Source organism: Petromyzon marinus, chromosome 60 (assembly GCF_048934315.1).
Source record: "Petromyzon marinus isolate PM22_M1 ecotype Great Lakes invasive population chromosome 60, UKy_Petmar_22M1.pri1.0, whole genome shotgun sequence".
NCBI classification, from domain to species: Eukaryota; Metazoa; Chordata; class Hyperoartia; order Petromyzontiformes; family Petromyzontidae; genus Petromyzon; species Petromyzon marinus.
The window spans coordinates 2,651,173-2,678,015 of record NC_133726.1 but is presented as its reverse complement, the minus strand read 5'-3'; the positions used below and the strand labels follow the sequence as shown (position 1 = coordinate 2,678,015).

Here is a 26,843-nt window from a genome sequence, read left to right as displayed (position 1 = left end):
TGTGATATTGCTATTAAATGTTTGCTCCTCGGATGAAGAAAGATCACGCTCAATGCTAAACTAAACTATACCGAACTATTTATTTAATTTTACCAGGTAGGGCCCACTGAGCTATCACAAATGATAGCTCAACTAAGTGGCTTATCATCATCATCATCATTGTGTAGACGTTAACAGCAGCCAAATACTCTTAATTGCGTTATGTTGATTCTAAATGTGGTGGGGGGAAAACGGAGAACCCCAAGAACAGTCCACGTGACTACGGGGAGAGAGATACATTAACGACCTCCTGTATCCCAGGCGAGGTAGTTAACATCTCCTAGCCACCGTGACGATGATGAGAGTGAGAGACACTGCAAACACCAAATATACAGCGGGTGTCGGTCGGGATCGAAACCACGACGTCCTGTATACCAGGCGAGGTAGTTAACATCTCGCCACCGTGACAATGATGAGAGTGAGAGACACGCAAACTCCAAATATACAACAGGTGTCAGGGTCGGGATCGAACCCGCGACCTCCTGTACACCAGGCGAGGCAGTTAACATCTCCTAGCCACCGTGGCGCGCGCCCCCTTGTAATTCTGCGATGCTTTCCAATGTGTGTGTCGTAACCCTCCTGAAGTATATTTCAATGCAGCGAAGGGAGCGTCGCTTGCGACGGGCAAAGCATTGGGAGGCCCTGGGCGTTACCATCGTGAGCCAGGATCTATCCGCTGCTGCTGACGAGTGGAAGATTCCCCCCCCCCCCCTCCAAGCCGCCACGATCCCTCGTGGGCTCGCGTTGCGTGCATCCGCGACGCGGCAGATTTCATCGCTCCATCTTCGCTGTGGACGTCCGCCCTCGCCGGCGCGCATTCACCCCCCCCCCCCCCCGGTCTTTAGCTTTCCTCGGCGGTCAGAATCGGAATATTTATTTATACTGGAGTGGGAATCCGATGAGCTGTGAAGCTCTTTTTCACAGATGACCAGTAAGGGGCACGGGGTGAGAACGTTCGCGACAACCAAACAATGCAAAAACGCGATAGGCAGCGCGAGGTGCGGGAACGGCAAACAGGATCGCCCAAAGACGGTACGGATAAAGCAAAACCATCCCCATCCTAACCAGGCCCCAAAGCCCACCGAGATGTTAACTTATTTTTCGATACGTGGACGTCTCCTCCACACCAACGCCCACCTCTGAGCTCTCAGTCTCGCGCCCAGGACATTTGAACGAGCAGAGTGACAAAACGCCCCAGATAACGTGCGTGCCTAATCGTGTTGACGAATGAAAGCAAAACGTGAAATGTGACGAATAACGCTCGCTTGTGATGTGTGTGTGTGTCATCGGTGCACAGGAGCTGCGGAATTCTTCCTGTTGCGTTCGTTTTATTTTCACATGGCCGGGGTGTGGTCACAGCGACTTTGCGGCGGTGGGGGTGGGGGGTGTTGGTCGACTCGTCCAGTGGCATTTTTCATCGGGGACGACACAAAAAAATTATTGTTTGGCGAGAAAAAAAAAGAGAGCCACACACTGTGGAGGCCAAGCCCCACTGCGTCTCCCTCAGCCCCCCTCCCTTGGCGTCCATTGTGACCCACAATACGAACGTCAGAATCAGAATCTGTTATTTATACTGCAGGAGGAAAGCCGAGCTGTTAAGCTCATTTTTTTTTTTCCCACCGACGTCCAGTCGGGGGCACGGGGTAAGAACGTTACAGCAGCAAACAATAAAACACGCATGATAGGAGTGCGAAGTGTGGGTAAGGTAAGAAAGCAAGTAGCTCAAAATAAATGAATGAAATTAAATAAAGGCCACAACTTCAAATTGCGTCAGCGCGCACATTCCTGTTTAACACGTAGGCTTTCGTGACCGATATCCACAATAGAGGTTTTCTGGGTTGGATGGCGTGAATATAAATGCGTCTAAAATTTCGATTTAAAGCTTTCGTGACTGCAAGGATTCATCTTATTTGGTTCTTTCGGTGAAGTCACCACCACGTAGAATGAGAATAAAATAATAAATTGATGAATTAAAAATAACGCGATAATATTCTCACGACGTTAAATGTGTCGTTAAACTCGCCACTGCCCAGACACAGCCAATTAGCAGTAAGGTTCGTCAAGGAAACCAAACGTCCTTCAGCGCTAACCCGGTTGCGTGCTGGAGAGTAAACCCACAACGACGTTTACAATTCGAGTAGCCGTGACGTTTCGCTGGTGGTGCACAACCAGGGTCATCGGGCGACAGACAGAATTGTGCAGAAATTTCTGCCCATTTTTCAACACCAAATGCAAGCTTGGAGCAAGGCAGCGGAGTAACAACAACAACAGCAGCAGCACTCCGCACCAAGACAGCACACAGCAGTCCCTCAGTTACACTGCGCATTTAAAATTTAACTATCCATACTTTGCACGGGTGGTAATGATCAGGGTTTAAAAATTACGTTTGCAAATGTGCGGCTGTCCGACACCAATCCACTGCTTGAGGTCACGTGATGTGTAAGTTTGATCATTACTCTGTGTATTATCAATGCTTCAATGTTAATGTGATGTCGTTTTGAGGGACTGCTACTCTGTGGCATTATCTTGCTGTGGTCTGGGACACTGTTGTTGTTGTTTCTGCTGGCTTACCCAATCTTGATAAATCGGACTAACCAATTTAACGTATTTATTGTTTATTAACATTTATTGACTTGCTTTTACCATCTTATCTAAATTTGCACAACTATCTATTTGTTGTCGTTTGGTGTTGTAAAGTCGTTGATCCCCATGCCCCCCTCCCCATACCGGACATCTGTGATAAAGAGCTTAGCAGCTCATCAGATTCCTCCTCCTGTAGTCTAAACAAAGATTCCGATGATTCTGTGGGGTCATTTTCCCCAGCATCTAAAATGATTAAAAATAAGAATAGGGTTTTTACCCCCTTCTGGCAACACAAACAGGAGCTGCGTTAAGACGTTCAAACGCCAAATAAGATACCTTTCACAGGGTCATGTTTTGGCCGCACGTACGTGCGGGTTAGTGCAGTATTTGGTGTTTGAACATCTTAACACAATTTACCGGAGACGGTAAATTCTGATTCCGATATATCTTCTCGAAGGAAGATCTTTTTGCGCCGTGCAGCAGAGCGCCATCACTGCCCCACCCTCGCCCCGTTTCACACCGCCCACCGGAGTTGCACCCCGCCGCCCCGCCCTCGCCCGCCCGAACAAAAACATCGTGGCCAACGTTGACTTTCGGCGCTCGCGGTCAAAAAAAAAAAACCTCCAAAAATAACTTAACTATTATTTTAATTTTGCCAGGTGTGTAAAGAGGTCCACTCACTCGCGTAGCTCTTATTGCAGAAGCGACCAACCGGCTATCGCTAATGATGGCTCGGCGTAGTAGTAGTAGTGGCTCATCGCCGTCGTGTGGAAATTCTTGGCGGAAGCCGAAATGCCCTTAAACGCGTGACGTCGATTCTGAACGTGGAGGGAAAGACCGGAGGACCCGGAGAAAAATCCGCTCGACCACGGGGAGAGAGAGAGAGAGAGACGCACGCAAACGCCAACTGTACACGCGTCACGGTCGGGATTGAATCCGCGAGCTCCCGTACACCAGGCGAGGTAGTTAACATCTCGGCAACGCGGCGCCTCTAATATAACGTGGCAACGGACGCCGTTATCGCGCGGGAGAGCGCGCGCCGTCACATAACGGCGACCTACCTCTTTGAGCTGCGCCGCTGAAACGGTACGGGGATACGGTACGCGTAGTGAAACGGTAACACGGTGGTGGCGTTACCCTCAGCGGGTCCATGTGGCGTGGAAGCCGTTGCGATACGGGCAACAAAATGTTTTTGTCTCATTCGTTTGTGTGTTTTCCCCCGTCGTGATGGGACTTTATTGGATGAACGTTGAGATTTTTGTATAAGGGCCACGGGGTGACCAATAAAGTCTGCATTGGTCTGTAATAAGGGAGGCTCTGATAGGGGGTTGACAGGTATGTCGTAGTGTAATGTGTAGTGTTGTAGCATGCTTGTCAACACATAGGGGTTGATAGGTATGTCGCCTACTGCTAGCGCGTTGAACGAGGGACTTGCAAGTGCAGTTACAGTGCTTTGTGTCAAGCTTGCGTGAAGGTCGCACGATGCCCCGGCGGTCACGGGGCAGGGGGGGGGGGGGGCATACTTCACCACGCTGGTCAGTGTGTAGTTGGTGAAGGGTAGGGGAGTGGGGGGGACCGGTGGCTGAGACATCACTCACTGCCGCTGTTAGAGGTGGCCGGGAAGCAAAGTGTGGGGTCACTGGTTTCATAGCACAGTGCGATCACCATTGCTACAGTACGTACATTTGTCATGTTTAACGGTGGGTGGTGGGGGCATGGATGGGTGGTGGAGACGTGGATGGGTAGAGAAATGGATGGATGGGTGGGAGGGTTGGTGGGGGGGGGTGATCTACCGCTCGGTCATCTCAGTCAGTCGACCCGTGGCACCTGCTGGGTCTGCCCCGTGACCTCCTGCTAGCGGGCGTTCGACACTTCACGTGGCCTCAAGGTGCACGTGGCCTGGCACAAGCGTCGTGGTGACGTCACCGCCACTTAGTGGCGAATGGCGGTTGTTGTTGTTGATCTACCGCGTGTACATTCGTTCATTGTTGGTCAGTCCACTGCTGGATGAGGGCCTCCCAGGCCACCGCCACCCCCCAACGATCCTGCGACGCAACAATCGATCCGTCACCTGCACCACAGCTGATTTCATCGCTCCGTCGCCTCGGTGGATGTCCCCTGGAACACTCCATTGTTGGGCTGCCACTCCGGTACTATTAGAATAATTATAAACAATTATGATAATTGCGGTAATAATTATTATTTTCATGCTGTAGACCCGAGTAGATGTGCTGCATCGGGGGGCACCCATCGCCAGTCGAGTAATTGGCGACTGGCGAGATCACATGTGCTTCCGACACCAACCCACGCTGACCAGCGTGGTGAAGTATGGTCAGCCCCTCCGCTTGCCCACACCCGAGACCAACGCCCTTAAATCACGCCCCAACCCCTCCTCCGCCGGTCACCAGCTCAAGCGTAGCGTGGCGTATTTACGGCGACGTGATCCTGACATTTTGTAGCTTTGACCTTTTACCGTTTTATAGAGGGCAGAAGCCGTCTTTAATTCGGAGCCCCAAAACATTTTTTTAAATTTACGTTCGTAACATTGTGTGTGTGCGTGTGTGCGCGTGTATCAGCTAGCATTATTTTACGAGCGACAAATTCACACGGCGGCGATCTGTTTATAGAAGGCGGCGCCGTAAGGGGGTTTTTTTTTCTTGGTAACGCACTGACCTCGCAACCGCGAGAGGGTTTACCGGTTAGACCCCCATCTCCGGGCCACTGGCAGTTGAAACAACGTAGGACAAATTTTTTTGTTAATTTTTTTTTTGTTCTCCGTGACTTTACCGAAAGAGCCAAAGATTTATGAATTCCTTGCAGTCACGAAAGCTTTTAAGTCAAGATTTTATCGAGCAGCTGTGTGTGTGTGTTTTTTTTTTAATCCCCTCACCGTGAAACAAGGACTTAAGAGGGCACAGCCGCTGCAGATTAGACTGGAGCCGGAGGGGTGGAAATACCAAAAAATTCCCGTTTAATGTCACCTCTTATGTTTTTTACACGCTTTTATTTAACTCGCTCTGTCTGTTGTTGTTGTTGTCGTTGTTGTATCCTCAAATCTTGTAACTCAATTTTAACCCACTTCCCAATGTGGTATCGACTGCAAACTTGATATACTTATGTCATACCGATGACAATACGATATTCTATCATACAAAAAATAAAAGAAAAACATTTTTAAACAAACTTTTTTATGTTATGTTTCGGCTTGGGTCTAATTGTCCACGCTCAACCGACGTTGGCTGTAATTGCCCACGGTCCCCTTACGTTGTGGCAAACTTCGGGGCCACTTCCTGGAGTCGTGGAGTTCTTCCATTACTAGTACGGTACATTTCATGAAAGCGTGTTGATAAAAAAATTAACATTACTTTTTATTTTCTTTGTGCCAGCCGTGTTTCGGGTTACACCCCTCTCGCGCTGCCCCTTGTTGTCACCCCTTCTTCCTTACTTTAAAAACAAAAGTCACCCTTTCTCTTTTCAGTGGGGACCCCCTCGGCACCCCCCCCCCCCTCACCCAATATGGTTTGGGGGGGCAGTGAGCCTGTTTCCCCATCTTTCTACATCTCCCCCCTGCTCAAAAGACAACGCACACATTATCAGATAATGTTTTGTGTGCATGCAAAAACGCGAGTGCCTTGTGTGTGGTCTGTGCAGACTTGATTCCTTGCAAAAGGAATCTATTTGATGTTTGAACATCTTAACACCCCCCTATTTCATCGCAGGAAGGATAAACACCCATTCTTAATTTTCATGGCTTGGCCTATATTGACGGTGTGTGTTCTACGTGTGTGCGTTTACGCGGGGAAGCGGTGGTGTAGCTGTTAGCGCGCCGCGCTACGAACCCGGCGACACGGGTTCGATTCCCGCTCACGGTCAACACCAGTGACGATTATCTGAACCGGTCCTGGGCCTCCCCTAGGTCGACACGGCCTCAAATGAGTACCTGGTGCGGGGAGTGTAAGCATTGCTACTGGGGAGACAAAGGCGGCCGGGCGTGGTGCTGGCCACCCACTACCTCGTGTGCCGTGCTGGCCTTCATAGGTGCTCGCTAACAGCACTTGCCCCAACAGTCTGTTCAGGCTATAAGGGGGATCTTTGTGTACATGTGTGTGTGTGCGCGCATACGTGTGTGTGTGCGTGCGTACGTGCGTCACAATGTGGTGATGTAACGGGGCCTCGCACGCTGCCTCCAATAAAAATGAATGTAAAAGAAGATCCCCTCGCACCACCCACCCACCCACCGCCGCCGCCACCTCTATCACACTCCCGGTGGCAGCGCGTTAAAGGGTCCCGCCCTGGGCAGTTTTGCTCTACGGATCGGCAGGCCACGTTGCGGCGGTGCGCTAAAGTGTGGGCACTCCCATCCCCCTTGCGGCAACAGAACCCGGTCGACGTGGAAGAGAAGGCCAAATACAGTTCGCTCTAGTGGATGGCCCTTTTCCTGCCGGCGGTGTCGCGGGCGAGATGTTGACTACTCCGCCTGGTATACAGGAGGCGTGGATTCGACAGCCTTTGTAGGCTGCACGGGGCATTTTTGTCTTTGCGCTGCAATTCCCAGTTTCCCAGCTGTAGTATCCGCCTTAATCGGTGCTGTTTGCTAACGAGCACTTGCCCCCGACAGCCTCTGAGGGCTACACGGGGGGGGACCTTCGGCGTTGTGCTGCATTCTCCAATTACCCTGCTGTAGTGTCAGCCTTATTAGTAGGGTGCTCGCTAACAGCACTCAACCCGCTCGCGATGTCGCCCTCTCTCCTGCTCGCAGGGTGCCGGTTTGGACAAGCTGGGAATCTACATCAAGTCGGTGGTCAAAGGCGGCGCTGCTGACCAGGTCAGTTCAGGTTCGATCCCCAGACGATTATCTGAACCGGTCCCGGGCCCCTCACCCCTAGGTCGACTCGGACTCAAATGAGTGCCTGGTGCGCGGTGTGTGAACGTCACCACTGGGGAGACAAAGGCGGTCGGGAGTGGTGCTGGCCACCCACCCACTCGTTGCGCCGTGCCGGCCTTCATAGGTGCTGCTCGCTAACGGCACTTGCCCCAACGTTCAGTAGAGGCTTTGCCGGTGATCTTTGTCTTTGTGCTTGTGTAGGACGGGCGATTGGCAGCTGGGGATCAGCTGCTCAGCGTTGATGGGAACAGCCTGGTCGGCCTTTCTCAAGAGAGGTGCCGTCTCACTCACTCGTTCACAATCGCACACACTCGCACTCACTCGTGCACACACTCACTCGTGCACACACACTCACTCGTGCACACACACTCACTCGCGCGCGCACACACTCGCTCACACACTCACTCGCTCAAATGCTCACTGTCACCGATTCTCTCACCCACTTGCCCAGACAACAGCAACTGCCGTTCGCCACTAAGTAGCGGCGACGTTACCCACGGTGCCTGTGCCAGGCTAGGTGCACCCACACACCCACACACACTCGCTCAGACACTCTAACGAGATGGGCTGCACTGCTCTGCGAGACTTCCGAATGGACCGTCTTGTGTCAACACAACGCCAATTAAAACTGGACGTAACGTGGTCACAGTTCGTATGGGACGCTGACGACGACGATCTTCGTGACAACGTGATGATTGTGTTAATAATGTGGCAATGATGATCGTGATGATCGTGATGCTCGTGATTATTTCGTTGATGACAACAATGACGACGATGATGATAATGACGATTTTTATGACGAGATGATGGTCACGTTGGTAATGTGGCAATGATGATTGCGATGCTCGTGATGCTCGTGATTATTTCTGTCGATGACGAGTTGATGACTACGACGGATGATGTGACGATAACATCAACGCATCGCGCGCAGGGCGGCCGAGCTGATGACACGCACCGGCTCGGTGGTGACGCTGGAGATCGCCAAGCAGGGAGCCATCTACCACGGCCTGGCCACCCTGCTCAACGAGCCCTCGCCCACCACACAGCACAGAGGTGGGCGCGCACACACACACACACACATAGAGCACACACACAGAGAGCACACACACACAGAGCACACACACAGAGAGCACACAGAGGTGGTGGGTACACACAGAGAGTGCAGTGGGTGCGCGCGCAGGGAGCTCACAAAGAGGACAAAGATCCCGAATCTCGGAACGCCCCGAGCGGCTCGGTGTTCAATTTATTTCGAGGGGCGTAGCGCCGCTGGTTTTTAAAGACATTTCACTCAACCGCAGTGAACCGTAGCAACACGACCACGCTCTACGATAGCTGGCGCCAAACTGTGCCACGCCCCCTCCCGCATGGCCTTGTGGGATCCTCGGTACGGATAATATATTTTTTTTTAATTGATGACGTAGTGGTAGCGGGTTAACGCACGCTGCTCTACGAACCCGGCGACCCGAGTTCGATTCCTGCTCACGGCCAACACCACCGGTGACGGTTATTTTAACCGGTGCCGGGCCTCCCCTAGGTCGACTCGGCCTCAAATTAGTACCTGGTGCGGTGTGTAAAACATCGCCACTAGGGAGACAATGGAGGCCGGGCGTGGTGCTGGCCAGCCACCCCTTCGTGTGCCGTGCCGGCCTTCATAGGTGCTCGCTAACAGGACTTGCCCCAACAGTCTGTTAAAGACTATACGGGGGATCTTTGTGTGCGTGTGCGCGTGTATGCGCGTCTGTGTGCGTGTGTGTGTGTGTGCGTGCATGGCCTTCATAGGTGCTCGCTTAACAGCACTTGCCCCTACAGTCTGTTTAGGCTACACGGGGGGATCGTTGTGTGCGTGTGTGTGCGCGCGCGTGTGCATGCGTCGCAGGATCTGACCATCGCACCGGTGGCAAGGCTAGGCCCAAGAGCGAGGGGCTGGAGTTGTACCGCGGCTCGGCGCGTCCCGACAGTCCAGAAGAGCCGGCGGAGACCCACACCGACGCCCAGCAGCTGCAGGAACAGCAGGGCGCAGCCACTCACGGCGACGATCGGCTCGTGAAGAACCGCGCAGACCACCGCTCTACCCCCAACGTCGCGCGTGAGTGGGCGCGTCCACGCTGTCGCGGTCAGAGACCACGCCATCAGAGACCACGCCGTCGCGATCAATGACCACGTCGTCACGATCAGAGACCACGCCGTCACGATCAGAGACCACGCCGTCGCGATCAGAGACCACGCCGTCGCGATCAGAGACCACGCCGTCGCGATCAGAGACCACGCCGTCGCGATCAGAGACCACGCCGTCACGATCAGAGACCACGCCGTCGCGATCAGAGACCACGCCGTCACGATCAGAGACCACGCCGTCACGATCAGAGACCACGCCGTCGCGATCAGAGACCACGCCGTCGCGATCAGAGACCACGCCGTCGTGATCAGAGACCACGCCGTCAGAGACCACGCCGTCACGATCAGAGACCACGCCGTCGCGATCAGAGACCACGCCGTCGCGATCAGAGACCACGCCGTCGCGATCAGAGACCACGCCGTCGCGATCAGAGACCACGCTGTCGCGATCAGAGACCACGCCGTCAGAGACCACGCCGTCACGATCAGAGACCACGCCGTCGCGATCAGAGACCACGCCGTCGTGATCAGAGACCACGCCGTCAGAGACCACGCCGTCACGATCAGAGACCACGCCATCGCGATCAGAGACCACGCTGTCAGAGACCACGCTGTAGCGATCAGAGACCACGCCGTCAGAGACCACGCTGTAGCGATCAGAGACCACGCCGTCAGAGACCACGTCGTAGCGATCAGAGACCATGCCGTAGCGATCAGAGACCACGCCGTCAGAGACCACGCCGTCAGAGACCACGCCGTCGCCGTCAGAGACCACGCCGTAGCGCTCAAGAGGTTACGGTGCTTTTGCACCGTTGGTCTCGTGTTGCCTGTCTGTCTGCGGCAGTGAGATCTTGCCACGGTGGTCGCGTGGATTTTTCTCCGGGTCCTCCGGTTTTTATCTCCACGTTTAGAATCAACGTGGTGCGTTTAGAGTGCTTGGCGACTGCTGTCCATTGCCACGTGTTGCTGAGCCACCTCGTTGGGGTTCCATCCTCCTTCGAACTCGTCCGTCGTTTGTCTTCCCCCACAGACTCGCCCGACAGCGGCAGTCTCCGCCCCGTGTACCCCGGCGCCCCGGCCTGCAGGGTCCAGTCGGTGTCGACTGGCAACCTCAAAGCAGAGGTGAGCACCTCGTCACCCTGCACCTCGTCAGCCAGCACCTCGTCATCCAGCACCTCGTCACTCATCACCATGTCACCCTGCACCTCGTCACTCATCACCACGTCACCCAGCACCTCGTCACCCTGCACCTCGTCACCCATCACCACGTCACCCAGCACCTCGTCACCCAGCACCTCGTCACCCAGCACCTCGTCACCCTGCACCTCGTCACCCTGCACCTCGTCACCCTGCACCTCGTCACTCATCACCACATGACCCATCACCTCGTCACCCATCACCTCGTCAACCATCACCTCGTCACCCTGCACCTCGTCACTCATCACCTCGTCATCCAGCACCTCGTCACCCAGCACCTCGTCACCCTGCACCTCGTCACCCTGCACCTCGTCACCCAGCACCTCGTCACCCAGCACCTCGTCACCCAGCACCTCGTCACCCATCACCTCGTCACCCTGCACCTCGTCACCCAGCACCTCGTCACCCAGCACCTCGTCACCCTGCACCTCGTCACCCAGCACCTCGTCACCCAGCACCTCGTCACCCAGCACCTCGTCACCCTGCACCTCGTCACCCAGCACCTCGTCACCCATCACCACGTCACCCAGCACCTCGCCACCCTGCACCTCGTCACCCATCACCACGTCACCCATCACCACGTCACCCATCACCTCGTCACCCAGCACCTCGTCACCCATCACCACGTCACCCTGCACCTCGTCACCCTGCACCTCGTCACCCTGCACCTCGTCACCCGTCACCCGTCACCTCGTCACCCTGCACCTCGTCACCCATCACCACGTCACCCATCACCTCGTCACTCATCACCTCGTCACCCAGCACCTCGTCACCCTGCACCTCGTCACCCTGCACCTCGTCACCCGTCACCTCGTCACCCATCACCTCGTCACCCATCACCTCGTCACCCATCACCTCGTCACCCATCACCTCATCACCTCGTCACCCGTCACCTCGTCACCCGTCACCTCGTCACCCATCACCTCGTCGTCCAGCACCTGCTCGCATTTCTTTACCACAAAGTCCTCCTCGTCATCTCACCCTTGATGTCACGCACTCACTCGTCCCCGCTCACTTTGCTTACCCACCTACCCACCCATCCACCGACCGCTCCGCTCACCCGCCTATCCACTCATGCACTGACTCTGACACCCCTACCCCGGTTCCACGAGTTCTCACCTGGCTACAGTAACCTTGTCGAGACTGCACCTCGCGCCTACCTGACGTCCGTGCCGTGCGCGTGTTCCGTGCGCGTGTTCCGTGCGCGTGTTCCGTGCGCGTGTTCCGTGCGCGTGTTCCGTGCGCGTGTTCCGTGCGCGTGTTCCGTGCGTGTGTGCTGTTGCGTGTGTGTCGTGCGTGTGTGTCGTTGCGTGCGTGTCGTGCAACGACACACACGATAGTGTAGCGGTTAGCGCGCAGCGCTATGTACCTGGCGACCCGGGTTCGATTCCCGCTCACGGCCAACACCAGTGACGATTATCTGAACCGGTCCCGGGCCTCCCCTAGGTCGACTCAGCCTCAAATGAGTACCTGGTGCGGTGTGTAAACATTGCCACTAGGGAGACAAAGGCGGTCGGGCGTGGTGCTGGCCACCCACCCCCTCGTGTACCGTTCCGGCCTTCATAGGTGCTCGCTAACAGCACTTGCCCCTACAGTCTGTTAAGGCTATACGGGGGATCTTTGTCTTTTTTTGTGTCGTGCGTGTTCCGTGCGTGTGTTCCGTGTCTGTGTGCCATTGCGTGTGCCGTGCGTGTGTGCCGTTGCGTGCGTGCCATGTGCAGGAGAGTCCATCTCCGCCGTCGCTCGAGGCCTACCCGGTGCCCACAGCCACTTACGCCCGCGAGTACAGCACGCTGCCACCCCCGCCCGCGGACAGCTCCCCCGCCTGGGCGGCCTCCAGCATGCAGGTGAGACACCACCGCAGCAGCAGCAGCAGGTGACGATTATCTGAACCGGTCCTGGGCCTGCCCTAGGTCAACTCTGCCTCAAATGAGTGCCTGGTGCGTAGGGTGTGTAAACATTGCCACTGGTGTTAGCCACTCGGCTCTAAAATTGAAAACGGATTTCTTTATAATTGCTTTTTGTGTTTAGTTTTGTTGTCCTTCCCCCCACGCACCTTCAGTTACCACAGTTGGCTATGTATGGTGCGAAAGAAGTTCAGCAAGCATAAATACAGCAGCAGCAACAACAACAGCAGCGTACCAACACCGCCACGGTGACGTAACCACAGCTCGTGTGGCCAGGCCTGGTTGGCACGGAGCTTGTTAGGCTGAGATCACTGATCTCAGCCTGTTGGGGCAAGTGCTGTTCGCGAGTGGCACCTCTGAAGGGCCGGCATGGCACACGAGGGGGTGGGTGGCCAGCACCACTGCTGGCTGCCTTTGTCCTCCCCGGTGGCGATGTTTACTACACACCACACCGGGTACTCATTTGAGGCTGAGTCGACCTTGGAGAGGCCCAGGACTCTTTTCAGATTATTGTCACTGGTGTTGGCCGTGAGCGGGAACCACCAGCACCACAACCACCAGCAGCACCACGAATACCACCTGCCATCATTACCACAACCACCACCAATACCAACACCCTCCATTCGCCACTAAGTGATAGTGACGTGACCACAGCGCCTGTGCCAGGCCAGGTGCACTTTGAGGCCACGTGAAGTGTCGGGACAAACCCCGGTGCCATGGGTTGGCTGACTGAGATGACCGGTAGATGCACACCAGCTGTACCCACTACTGTGCCAACTTGCTGCATTTTAGCCGTCCGGCGCTCCGCTCGTTGTGAGCGTCACCCCTCTGCCCTCCGTTGTTGCTGGAGGGCGACTGCCTCCAACTGCCCAGCAGCGTCCTTCACGAGCCTCCTCCACAGAGGCCGATCTTGACACCGCTGGTACCAGTCTCCGGAAGTCCACTCAGCCCATGTCATGCCCGTTTAGCCCCCCAGCCAGACAGAAACTGCTTGGGCATGCGGTGGCTGGGCATGTGGGCTCCATTACCCAGCCAGTGCAGCCTTGCCTGCCGGAGGAGCCCACTGATGGGAATGTGTCCAGATCAAGGATTTGCGAGCTCCTCACACAATCCAGACTGGTTAAATCCAGGGTGGTTCGTAGGCATTCCAGCCTGAATGTTTCTAACCAGCGCAGATATTCCATTAGAGGGGGTCCACGTTTCACAAGCATAGAGTAGGGAGGGCATGGCTGTGACCAAAAAGACTCGAAGCTTCGTGCGGAGCGACAGACCATGTAGCTTCCGGACAGCAACTGCTCTATCACCAATGGGGAGCAGAGGGGGCGGAGTGTTTGGTAGCACAAAATACCCAGGCAGGTGCTGGGTATTTTGTGGCACGCTCCAGGTTCAGCAGCAGCACCTCCAACAACCACCACCACCACCACCATCACCACAACGACCACCATCATCACCACAACCACCACCACCACCATCATCATCACCACCACCCCAACCACCACACGTGTCCACCGCAACCTCTCCTCCTCCCGCCCTCCGTCATGCAGAGAGCGGCGCACTCCGAGGAGGAGCTTCGGCGAGACCGCCCCTACCGTGCGGGGGCGCCTTTGCCGCCGCACCACCACGGGCCGCAGCAAGCGCGGCGCCAGCAGCCGCCCTCCTCGCTCCTCTCCTCCTCCGCCTCCTCGTCCAGCCACGAGCAGCTGGCGCCGCCGGCCCGCGCGCCGCAGTACGGCATCGCCGTGGGCGGCGCCGCCTCCGCCAAGACGGGGCCGGGCCGCTGGAAGACGCCCGTCGTCGTCGGCGCGCCGCCGGCAAAGCACGGCGGCGGCGGCGGCCAGCAGGGAGGCCTCCCGCCGCCGCCCCCGCCGACGCGGTACCCGCCGGGGTACGGCCCCGAGTCGCGCGACCTCCCGCCGCCGCCGCCGCCTCCGCCGCCGGCGTCCGCCCTGCACGGGATGGGCGGGATGGGCGGCGGCGGCGGCGGCGGCGGCGGCGGCACGTCCTCGTCGCTGTCGTCGCTTTCGTCGCCGTCGCTGCCGTCGCCCGGCTACGGCGGCGACGCGGGGCCCGACGCGGAGCGCAAGCGCGAGGAGCAGCTGCGCTGGTACGAGGCGGAGAAGGCTCGGCTGGAGGAGGAGCGCGAGCGCCAGCGGCGCAGGAAAGCGGCGGGGGCCGCCGCTCCCGGCGGCGGCGGCGCCGGGAGCGGCGGCGGCGGCGCAAGCACGGGGGCGGCGGTGAGGCCACACGAAAGGCCGGCGCTGCCGCCGCAGGGAGAGACGATCATCAGGTGATGTCTCACCCCCACCACAGCGCTCGGCTCCTTGGGGATTTTTTCGATGTTTTGTTTGCACGTGGCGGAATGCTGCCCCTGGCGTCACGCTCATTGCTGCCCCATCCTGCTGGTTCTATCGCTGCTGCTGCTGCTGCTGCTGCCGCCGCCGTCCGTGCTGTTAGCGCAACTATCGGTGGTGCTGGTGCTCCGTGCTGCCGGTTCTGTCAACGTTGCTGCCCAGCGTCACGCGTGGTCAAATGCCAACTCGCCCCCCCCGCCCCGCCCCGCCCCACCCGCCTTCCTCTTCCCTCTCCTTCAGGGAGCTGCGCCCCCAGTCGCAGCCGCGCACCATCGAGCGCCACGACCTGCACTTCCTCGTGCCCCCCCCCGCGGGCACCGGCGAGGAGGAGGGCGCGAGCGGCTCGCCGCAGCTGTCGCCGTCGCCGTGGGCGCGCGACGCCCGCGAGCGCCAGGAGAAGCAGCGGCAGCAGCAGCAGCTGGAGATGCTCGAGCGGGAGATAGCGGCGCTGCAGTCGCGCCCGCAGCACCAGCTGCTGCCCGAGGAGAGCGACCGGCTGCGCAAGCTGCTGCTGGAGCGCGAGTTCCAGCGGCGCGTGCAGGAGGTGTCGCTGCGCCGGCGCGGGGACGACGACGACGACGACGACGACGACTACGAAGAGAGGGACGACGGAGACGGAGACGGAGGAGGCACTGGGGTCGGGGCGCCGGCGGCCGGGCAGAAGCAGACGGTGCGGGTGAACGTCGCGCACGCGGACGCGGACGCGGGGACGCGGAGACGGAGCCGTGCACGGAAACTGATGCTGTTTAAGCGAATGAAACGATTTCCATTTTGTAGAGTTTTCCTGCAAGGATCCATACTCTTCGGTTCTATTCGGTAAAAAGTCACCACGTGGGTAAAAAAAATAAAACGACAAAAAGCACGACGTTTCGGCCACAACACAAGCGGCCTTCGTCAGGTGAAGGGATCGGGCCGTCTCGAGGACGGCGCTGGAGCGAAACGCAGCCAACGCTCAGACCGCGGACCTTTAAGCTGTCTGTGCGAGGAAACAAGGTGCCTTGACAAAGGAATTAGCATAAAAAATTAGCATGGTGTAAGGCCCCATTGAGCTGTGCAGCTTTCTTTCAGATCGCAAATGGTTGCTCAAGGAAGGGGGCTTGCCGTCGCGTGAAAATTTGTGGCAGCCAAACACTCTAGACCCGTGACGTCGGGTTCTAAACGTGGAGGGGGAATAACCGGAGGTCCCGGAGAAAAATCAACGCGACCACTGCGAGAGAGAGAGAGAGAGACGGGCAAACTCCAAATAGATAGCAGGCGTCAGGGTCGGAAAAGATCCACGTGACCTGCATACCGGGCGAGGGAGTTAACATCTCACCACAGTGGCGCCCCTTAAATAATTAACTGTGTAACAAAAACTTTGTTTTGTTCCTGGGTAGTGTTATTTCCTGATTGTGACCAGAACAGTGATATTTTGAAATTTACCTATTGTCAAATGAGAAAACGCGGTGCGCATTTGTGTCATTCCTACAACATAAAGTCCTGGTCACACAAGCAAAGTTTGTGGGGAATAACAATAGCCATTTTCTATTCTTTTCAGGCATAAGCAATTAAGAAATAACACTTACTTCCCGGGGACAAAAATCGCGTTACATGGTGCAATGCGAGCGAGAGGAGACGCCCGTCGTATGAGCGAGGGAGGTTTGCGCGGCAGCGCTTGATCGCTCGCCAACGTTACGAACGCGCGTCTTATTTACTTTTTATTATTTTCTCCGCCCGGGGTGTGTCAACGCCATTGGGGTCCGGCCCTCTCTCGCGGGAACGCAGGAAAAGCCTCTGCCGTGGCAGCACCAGCAGACAGGAGACTTCCACCACCACCAGCAGCAGCAGCAGCAGCAAAGGCATGAGGAGGAGACGCGTGTGCTGCAGGTAGTTCCCTTGCCCCGTCTGTCGCTCCGCTCTCCCGATTCGGCAATCTCGCTCGGGTCGTGCGACTCGTCGGAAAACGTGGAAATAGTTTGGGAGCGGGGGGGGTGGGGGGCGGTGGGGGTAAGTCTCCCCCCACAGTGTGCCACTGGACGGGAGGTGATGTTGCGTGGCACGGTGGCGCGCGTGCTATTTAAAAGTTTAAAGACGAAGCCATTTTTTTATTTTACCAGGGAAGGCTCACTGTGGTGCGTAGCTTTTTTCAGAAGCGACCTGGCCACAAGTGATAGCTCAACGAAAGTGGCTTACCGCCATCATATGGAAATTATAGCAGCCAAATAGCCTGAACGCGTGTTGTTGATTCTACAAATGGAGGGAAAAACCGGAGGAGCCGGAGAAATATCCACACGTCCACGTGGAGAGAGAGAGACACGCACACACTCCAAATACACTCCAGGCATCGTTAGGTTTGGGATCGGACCCACAACTCCCTGCATACCAGGTGAGGAAGTTAACACCTCCTAGCCACCGTGATGATGATGAGAGAGAGACACACGCAGACTCCAAATATACAGCAGGCATCGTCAGGGTCGGGATCGAACCCCCACGGCCTTCTGCATATCAGACGAGGTAGTTACCGTCTTCTAGCCACCCCGGAGCCCTCAGAACGGGAAAGGAAAGTGAATCGCCGTCCAAACGTCCAAACCTCGACGCAGGTTGTAACGGCAAAGCTCTTGCTTTTTTTCCACTGGCACATCTGAGCCGTGCCGGGGCCGTGCCAAACCAGGGGCCGCCGCGAGTCAGGACGGGCCCCAGGCTGCTTTTCTTTACACCCTCCCCCCCCCTCCCCTCCCCCCCCCCGCCGCCTCCTCACGGCGTCGTCGGCCCCCCCGAAACTCCTTGCGCTTGCTTGGCCCCCCTGAGCCAGATTCAGCCGCCCCCCTTTGTACGTACGTGGACGTTGAACTTCTTTCGCGCCGCACGTCGCCAACCGCGCTAAGCGGAGGTGCGCGGGATGGACAACAAACTAGACGCATGAGGCAGTTCTAAAGAAGATGAGTTTTCGATCCTAGAATTTCAAAGTGGCATAGCTCCAGGGGCCTTCTTGTGAGTCCATCAGCCTTGCGCCGCTTGGTTCTGGCTTGGCTCGGCAAACAGGCAGTGGAAAAACCACCCTGACCCGTGCCGGCCCCGCGCTGGCTCGGCTCGGTTGTGCCGGTGGAATCGGGGGTGGGGTGGGGGGGTATTGTAGTCCATCGGCACGAGCGTGGATCGGCCGTCGTGTTGCCATCGCGTTGTTGTTGTTGTCGTTGTTGTCGTTGTTGTGTCTCCTCCACCTAACCGAGCGCTTTGACCGTCGGGGTCTGTTTCTCTCTCCTGGCCGGGAGCATCCTTGACCCCTCCCCCTGCGCAGGCCTTCCCGACTCTCTCGGTCTTGCACTTGGTATGTGCGACGCCGCCGCCGCCGCCGCCGCTCTCCCACCCCTCTCTCCGTCTCTGTCTCTCCGCATGCCTCTCCCCCCCCCCCCATCCTTCGTTTCCAGCCACCGTCACCAACGCGGCCACCATCCCCATCCCCCATCGGCCGCCTCCAACGATGTTCACCCATCGTCGCGGCCCCGGTCGTTTTGCTCTTTATTTGCTTGTCTCTCCGACGCTCCTCTCACACTCACGAGGGCGGCGGCGGCGGCGGCGGCGGCAGCAATCGGCAGTAGCGTGGGACCACGTCGCGATCCTTCAAATTCACTCCGGTCCGCTGCGACGTTGGCAGCGTTCCACTCCGGCCTTTTGAACCGGGGAGATCTTGGATGTTCCTCCGCCACCTCGTCTTGAGGAGGCCCAGTGACCCTCGGCTGCGGAAGGTGTAGGAACGCAAACTCCAGGAGTTCTGGTGGTCGCCTCATCCTCCCGCAGGTCTGGAGGAGACCTGTCGACGTTTAGGTGGTCTCGCCACGGTTGTGAGATGTTAACTACCTCGCCCAGTATACAGGGGGTTGAGGGTTTGATTCGGACCCTGACGACGCCCGTACACATTGGATTTTGCGTTTTTCTCTCGCCGTGGTCGCGTGGTTGGGCGATGGAAATTCCCCACAATTCTACACTTTGGCTCCATCCTGTCGCCAGTCAACTCGCTTCCACCTGACAGAAGCAGCAATCGGGAGCAGCAGCCGCCACCTCTTGGACTCCACTACCATGAAGTGTGGCCCCAGCACAGATCAGGGCACCCATTCCACCAATCTCCCCGGGTGGTGGTGGTGGTGCTGCTGATAAATGGGGATGATGAATTGCCCCTGCCTAGGATGTAATCCTAAGGCCCTCGAAATCGGTAACGATTTCTCTTGGGGTTTATATATTTATTTCAAACGTGCATCAGCCTATACTCTTTAGTTATTTCGGTAAAGTCACATCAGCCTGCAGCCAGCTACTTATTGTCGTCGTCGTCACATTAATTCGAGGGTCGGTACGCAACATGTATTTTTTTGTAAAAATCTGAATTGGGCCCTTTGTTATCCCTCGCGCAATAAATGTAGTTTGCTGATTTGGCCACCAGGTGGCGGCGGCGGCAGCGGCGGCGGAGGACACAATCACACGTGTCGCTCCACAACAGATAAACGGGGGGGGCGTGGTGGTCAGTGAACAGAAGTGTAACGAATAGCCGTGGGAGATTTCCACGCTGCCCCCCGTGCGTGTCGGGGTGAGACGGACGCTTGTTGCCTTAGTCCCGGGAGAAGCCGCTCTGCGTGCGTGTGCGTGCGTATGCGCTCGTGGTTGTGTGTGCGCACACACGTGTGTGTGTGTGTGTATGCTCTCTTGCATGTGAGTATACCCTCCTGCATGTCTGTGTTTACGTGTCCTCGTGCGTGTGTGTAAGTGTATGCCCTCATGCGTGTGAGTGCCTGCATGTGCTTACGTGTGTATGCCCGTGTGTGTGTGTGTGTGTATGCCCTCGTGCTTGTGAGTATACCCTCCTGGTTGTGTGTGTATCCCCTCGTGTGTGTGTGTGTATGCCCTCGTGCGTGTGTATGCCCTCGTGCGTGTGTGTATCCCCTCGTGTGTGTGTGTGTGTGTATGCCCTCGTGTCTGTCTGTGTATGCCCTCACGCGTGTGTGTGTGTATGCCCTCACGCGTGTGTGTGTGTATGCCCTCACGTGTGTGTGTATGCCCTCGTGCGTGTGTGTATCCCCTCGTGTGTGTGTGTGTGTATGCCCTCGTGTCTGTCTGTGTATGCCCTCACGCGTGTGTGTGTGTGTGTATGCCCTCACGTGTGTGTGTATGCCCTAGTGCGTGCGTGTGTGCGCGCTTCATATTTATTTGCGGTGCGGTTCACCTTTGTCCGGTGGCGTCCCCCCGGCTCAGGAGGCTGGTCACGCCTTCTGTTCCGCCCGTGCCGCCTGTCGCGAGCGGAGCCACCGTGAGCCACGTCCTGGCCGCCGCCACCGCTCCCCCGCCTCCTCGCTCTCGCTCTTCTCGTTTTGCCATTTGGTTTTGTTTTGTTTGGCGTTTGCTTTCAACCGGTTTGCCGTTCGAATCCATCGGCGGGTTTTAATTTGTGAATGCGGCATCCTTTATACCCCCCCCCCCTTCCCCCACACCGCCGCCCCCCCCCCGCCCCCGCCCCGCGCCATCTTCCATCCATGCACCCGACTGGTGCGACGACACCACCACCACGCACCATCGTGCACACACACACAAACGTTTCGCTCTTGAGCTGCTGGTCCGGAACAGGCTGTGAGGGGGAGCCCTTAGCGCTTCTGCGGCCGTCTGGAACGCCCTTCCGATATTTAGGAAGCCACCGTGGGAGCTGTGCATTTTGGTATCGTCACCTAGATTGCAAGCTGATTTCTTTCGAGCTACTCGTTGTGCTTTAGTTGTGTTGTCCTTCCCACCCCCCCCCCCCACCATCTGCCCGCACACCTCCGATTAGCGCGGTTGGCTACGTACGGTGGGAAATATTTTCAACGCACGTCCCAGAGCTTTTTGCGTACGCGATCGCCGCGTGACGTGCAACGCGCAAGGCACTTTGGGGCGTAGCCGGCAGCAAATCGAAACCCGGCAGAGTACCCCCCAACAGCAACGCAGCTCTGCGCCGAAATTTCATTCGTGTTTGGATCTTTTTTGTTTGTTTTTTGTTGAATCAGAACGTCCATCTAGGCCCGGGGGGAATCCAATGAACCCGTGAGGCTCGGGTTTTGTCACAGATGTCCAGTAGGGGCACGGGGGGGGGGCGGGCGGGCGGGCGGGGTCACGCACAACACACGAACACGATAGGAGTTCAAAGTACAGTCAAGGTGAGCGGATTACTAAAAATAATATGTATATGGACGGTGCGGCTGCCTGGGTGCGTGTATGCGCGTGAACGTGCGTGTGAACGTGTGTGTACGTTTACGTACGTGCGTGCGTGCGGGTGCGTGCGTGCGCGTGCGTGTATTTACGTGCGTGCGCTCGCGTTGAATGGCCGCTGATCTCTCCTGCCCTCGCGCTCCCCGCTTGCACGTTAGCTACAGGACGAGGAGCGCCGGAAGCATCAGCAGCAGGCGGAGGAGCGCGCGCGGCAGCAGAGGGAAGCGGAGGAGCGGTTACGCCTTCAGCGGGAAGCGGAGGAGCGAGCCCGGCAACAGAGGGAAGCGGAGGAGCGGGCGAGGCAGCAGCGGGAAGCGGAGGAGCGAGCTCGACAGAGGGAAGCGGAGGAGCGGGCGAGGCAGCAGCGGGAAGCGGAGGAGCGAGCTCGACAGAGGGAAGCGGAGGAGCGTGCGAGGCAGCAGCGGGAAGCGGAGGAGCGGGCGCGGCAGCAGCGGGAAGCGGAGGAGCGGGCGCGGCAGCAGCGGGAAGCGGAGGAGCGGACGCGCAAAGTGGATGAGCAGGTGAGGAGGCTGGAGGAGAGGGGCTCCCCTTGCCGGGGTGAACCCGGCGTGGTACGGGCCGGCCGCCTAATAAGTGTCGTTAGACCCGCCACCACCCGACAACGGCCAATTTGGTGAGGTTTGTCACGTGCACAAAGCACGCCCATTTAGCGACTGCTCCAGCACTAAACCGGTTGTGTGTTGGAGGGAAAAAAACCCCACAACGTTTGCAAATTGTAGTGCGATGGTTCTCTCGTGATCACAACCAGTTTCATCAGGCGAAAGCCTCATTACAACCGTCACGCGAAATCTGGTCATCCTCGGCTTTTGGCATGGCCATCGAACAAAGACGGTCAACGCATCACCGCGCGGCGCTTTCGGGTGCGCTTCTGCGGCCGTCTGGAAAGCTCTTCCTTCCGATATTAGAAAGACAAAGGAGCGATGCACTTTAAAATCACCATCTTTCTTGAAAAAGTATTTCTTAAAGGAACCGCTTTTTGTGCTTAGCTTGTTGTCCTTCCCCACACCGCACGTTCGGCCACATACTTTGCGAGAGAAGTTCAACATACACACACACAGGCTCAGTTTAACACGTAGGCTTTCGCGATCAGTAACCCAAAAAAAACCTCTATTATGAACACACAGACTCGCACAGTCATTCACCCACTCACATAGTCACTCACCCGCTCGCATAGACACTCACCCGCTCGCTCACCCATCCTCCGATTCGCACGGTTGAATACGTACGGCGCGAAAGAAGTTCACCGTTCATACAGCAACGATACTGTTGAAAGCCGGTGAGGATAAATATGCGAGTGACGACATTGCGTCTGCATCGGCCACACGGCCTTCTGGGGAAGGTGCGCCCAGCTTCGGCGGCATTGTTTTCCCGGCGCGCTCGATGACGGCGCTGTTTGTTGTTGGCACCGACACTGGGATCCGTCTCCGATACAGAAATAACGTGAGGCTGCTCGCCAGCATGGGTTTAAGCAAAGCCGCCAGACCGAACGTTGAAACCGGCCGAGAGTTTGACGACGAAATGACCCCAAGTAAAAATGCAGGCGGCGCACGTGTAGCGTGTGCGTATTTTACCCTCAACGCTCGCCACCAATCGTCATCATGAGCAACGTCGCCAGCAAGGCGGAGCTCTCATTAACGCCGGCCCTGCCCTGTTCGTTGATCGTCGGCGGGATCGTCGGTGCAGCGCGTGCGCCTGCCCCGCTAACCCCCGGCCTCGTGCCCCCGTTGGCATTCATCAGAAGGATGGTGCCGGCTTCGCCCAGAATTGTCGCTCATCGGCGTTTTACCCCCCCCCGTATGCACTCTCTTCAGCGACGGCCTCGCGCCCTTTCCGGCCGCCGTCGGAAGCAAAACGCCAGTTTCGCCGCTATCGGCCGCTATCGGCCGTTGGCACGGCAACGCTCCCTGACGCGGTCGCGTTTCTCCCTCCGCCGGTATGGGGTGCGGCGGTGGCGACGGCGGCGACATTCACCAGCGGCGCCGCGAAGACGACTACTACGCTCACCTGGAGTCGGAGCGGCGGCGCGCGCTGGACGAGGAGGAGCGCCGCCTACTGGGTCCCGGCGGCAACAACAACAACAACGACAACGACGGCGACGGCGACGGCGACGACGGGGCATCCACGGCGGCCGCCGCATCTCCGCCGGCGCCGTCCCAGCAGAGTAAGCCTCGCGGCGGAGGCGGGTCGGGCGGCGGCGGCGGCGGCGACTTGCACAGAGCCATGCTGGTGCGGTGCGGTGACGGCGACGAGGTGGAGGAGGAGGACTCTGCGAAGACGAGAGACGCTCGCGCTAACCCCGCGGCGACGGCGGCGGCGACCGCCCCCCTGCGCTGGCAGCAGCAGCCAGGCGGCGGCGGCGGCGGCGGCGGCGCCGTGACGGCGCGCCGACCGCCGCTTGCCCGGCCGCAGCGCCCGCTGTCGGACGGCTTTGCGCTGTCGTCGGCCGCGGGGGGGGCGGCCGGCGGCCTGGGCAGGCGGGCGCCGTCGGTGGCGGCTTCCAGCAGCATGGCCGACCTGGCGCGCGTGGGCGGCGGCGGCGGCGGCGGCGGCGGCGCTGTCGGCGCCGCGGCGGCCCAGCAGCACCGCGGCGCGCCGTCCTCGCTGCTGCTCACCTATGCTTCGCCTGGAAACTCGCAAGGTGAAAGGCCGCACCTTGGCTGTGCGCGTGGCTCCTCTCTGCGTGCGTGCGAGCGTCTTGAACGAGAGCGTGCGTGCGTGGCCCCCTGGGGGTTGCCGTCTGTCAACGGCAGTTGTTGTCGTCTGTTGGTGGGGTGTGACTTGGCTTGTGTTTGTGAGTCTGGCTCGTCAGAGTGCGAGTCGGTGTGTGTGAGTGTGAGTCGGTGTGTGTGAGTGTGAGTCGGTGTGTGTGCGTGCGTGTGGGTGGGGAGCGGTGGTGTAGCAGGTCAGCGCGCTGCGCTACCAACCCAGCAACCCGAGTTCAATTCCTGCTCACGGCCAGCACCAGTGACGATTATTTGAACTGGTCCTGAACCTTCCCTAGGTCGAGTCGGCCTCAAATGAGTACCTGGTGCGGTGTATAAACATCGCCATTAGGGAGACAAAGGCGGCCGGGCGTGGTGCTGGCCACCCACCCCCTCGTGTGCCGTGCCGGCCTTCATAGGTACTCGTTAACAGCACTTGCCCCAACAGTCTTTTCAGGCAATACGGGGGATATTCTTTGTGTGTGTGTGTGAGCAGTGAGGCACTGTGTGCGAGTGTCTTGTGTGTGCTAGTGGCTTGTACGTGTGTCTGTGTGCGAGCCTGTCTGTACGTGTGACTCTAGTCTGTGTGTCCGTGTCTGTACCCCGCTTCTGTGTGTGTTCTATGCAAGTACAAGCCTTGCTTGTCTGTGATTGGCTGTCTGTCTGTCTGTCTCGCTTGCTTGTGGCTTGCTTGCGGCTTGCTTGCGGCTTGCTTGTGGCTTGCTTGATGGATTAAAATTGCTTTGTCGGATCATCCGCACCCCCCGCTCCCCCCCCCCCCCCGTGTCTGCGACCGATTAACTCATCACCTTTCCTCAACTCATCTGCTTTCACTCTCCCTACGTGAGGCAGCTGGGTGTCTCGGCCGTTGTTCGCAACTTTCCCGTGTCTGAACAGCACCCCTGCTTTTTCGCGGATGAGATTGTGGCTCGGAACAATTGGAGCCACCCCCACCCCCCGCGTTTAAACCGGTTCTGGACGACTCCGCTCGGACGTTCAAGCCGCTCGCTGTTCGCGGTTCATGCTTCGAGACCAGCGGCCCCGGCCTGGTGAATATTTCGGTGGCTCGGAGATGTTAACTCCCTCGCCTGGCACACAGAAGGTCGTGGGTTCTATCCCGACACTGACGCCTGCTGCTGTATATTTGGAATTTGCGTGTCTCTCTCTCTCTCATCATCATCACGGTGGCTAGGAGATGTTAACTGCCTCGCCTGGTATACAGGAGGTCGTGGGTTGTATTTCCACCCTGACGCCTGCTGTATATTTGGAGTTTGCCTGTCAACTCTCCCCGCGTTAGCATGGATTTTTCTCCGGGTCCTCCGGTTTTGCCCTCCACGTTTAGAATCAACGTCACGCGTTTTAGAGTATTTGGCTGCTATAAATTTCCACGCGATGATGATGAGTTATCATTTCTGATAGCCAGGTCGCTTCTGAAATAGAGCAATATGTAGCTCAGTGGGACCTTTCCTGGTAAAATAAAAATTTAGTAGCATGAACAGTTTATTCTTTTTGGCGCGCGTTAACCCACGGATTACTACGCCACCTCTGCTTCCTAGCGGACGTCAAAGATCCAGTGACGTTATTCGAAAGAGCGTAGTCGAAGGAGCCATTGTGTGCCCGGCCACGTTCACATTTTCTCCGTTTGAAAAATACCCGCAAACTGGTCGATTGGGTTAAGCCACATCACAGCATCTTGCCCCCCTTCTCTGAAATGAAGTGCTGCATGCTGAGAAGAGAGTGCCTCGCGCTACAAAAAGACACCGATCCAAATGTTCTAAATTGTTATTATTATTACCGATGGACGCACCCAGCCGCCTCGTGCATGCGCGTTGTGACCGCATGCCATCACAAACGTCGCGTGTCCCCCCTCCCCCTCCTCCCCCCCGTCCCTCGGGGGCGTTTCCCTGAAGCCGGAGTCCACGCCTCTTCGCAATCGGTTGCGCAACCCGGGGATGCGTACGGCAACTCCCAACGTCTCGGCAATCGAGTCGGGAGCGGCGGCTGCCGCGACCCGGGTTAACTTGCAGCCGAGACGCTCGACCGCGCGGCAGATTTGCGCGACTCCGATTTGGCCCTTCGGGATCCCTAAGCTCCTTGTCGCGCGGCTGCTCGCCCAGACGTGGACAAGTGTGTCGCGGGTCGAGCGGGGCGAGCGGGGCGACACGGTTTTTTTTTTTAATTCGCGCGACGATTTCCAGAGCAAAATTTTGGTCGCGCGACCGACCAGGGGCTCGTGAGCGGGGGGGACCCGGCTTTCCCGACTCGCCTCCCTCCCTCCCTCCCTGCCTCGCTTCCTCCCTCCCTGCCAAATCTGCCGTCGCCTCTTCCCCCAATCCGACGTTACGACCTGGTCAACCGACGTTGGGTCGAGCCGGCAAGATCGACGTGGACGAATTCGCTCAATTTATTTACGCGTCCGTGTTTGATTTCAAGTTTTTTTTTTTTAAATCTGCCCTTGATTTTGTTCCGCCCTGTGTGTGTGTGTATGAACGTGTGCGCGCTCGCTGCGACGGTTCCAGATTGTCAAATGTCACTAAGCCGATCCTAATAAGTTGTGCACCGACGGGTCCCCGGAGAATTAGCCCGATATAGGATGGTTTACCGGCAGGCCTGCGTGTGGCGTTGGCAAAATGCGGGAATAACTCCACGCATCGAAAGGGGTCGCTCAGATTTATCGCCCCGCCATGCCCATAGCGGACATCCGTGCAAAAAAAAAAAGAGCTTCGTAGCTCATCGGATTCCTCCTGCAGTCTAAACAAAGATTCTGATTCATCGGGGCATGACTCCTGTGCACGTCCCAGCACGGAGCCAGCGGTTGAAAATTCCACATTTCGCTTGC

The 26,843-nt window shown here is 57.5% G+C and overlaps 2 protein-coding genes across 7 annotated transcripts in view; both read left to right on the top strand.

Annotated features, from left to right (window-relative positions):
• Window positions 1–26,843, top strand: part of AFDN (afadin, adherens junction formation factor) — a 168,030-nt gene that overhangs the window by 128,347 nt on the left and 12,840 nt on the right. For 4 of the 6 annotated variants that reach the window (XM_076053262.1, XM_076053260.1, XM_076053258.1 and 1 more), the window contains 12 exons: window positions 7,382–7,447; window positions 7,709–7,782; window positions 8,439–8,560; window positions 9,384–9,593; window positions 10,653–10,744; window positions 12,541–12,666; window positions 14,271–15,013; window positions 15,318–15,747; window positions 16,842–16,943; window positions 18,355–18,384; window positions 21,440–21,802; window positions 23,277–23,940. In XM_076053262.1, the coding sequence (XP_075909377.1) occupies window positions 7,382–7,447; window positions 7,709–7,782; window positions 8,439–8,560; window positions 9,384–9,593; window positions 10,653–10,744; window positions 12,541–12,666; window positions 14,271–15,013; window positions 15,318–15,747; window positions 16,842–16,943; window positions 18,355–18,384; window positions 21,440–21,802; window positions 23,277–23,940 (3,022 nt within the window). The remainder of the gene's footprint in view (window positions 1–7,381; window positions 7,448–7,708; window positions 7,783–8,438; window positions 8,561–9,383; window positions 9,594–10,652; window positions 10,745–12,540; window positions 12,667–14,270; window positions 15,014–15,317; window positions 15,748–16,841; window positions 16,944–18,354; window positions 18,385–21,439; window positions 21,803–23,276; window positions 23,941–26,843) is intronic. The other 2 variants (XM_076053261.1, XM_076053259.1) reach the window with 2 other exon arrangements.
• On the top strand, window positions 10,833–11,985 carry LOC142905959 (uncharacterized; the record flags this gene model as incomplete). Its single annotated transcript, XM_076053203.1, has 1 exon — window positions 10,833–11,985. A coding segment is annotated over one exon (1,119 nt), but the record flags the coding sequence as incomplete, so codon positions are not given.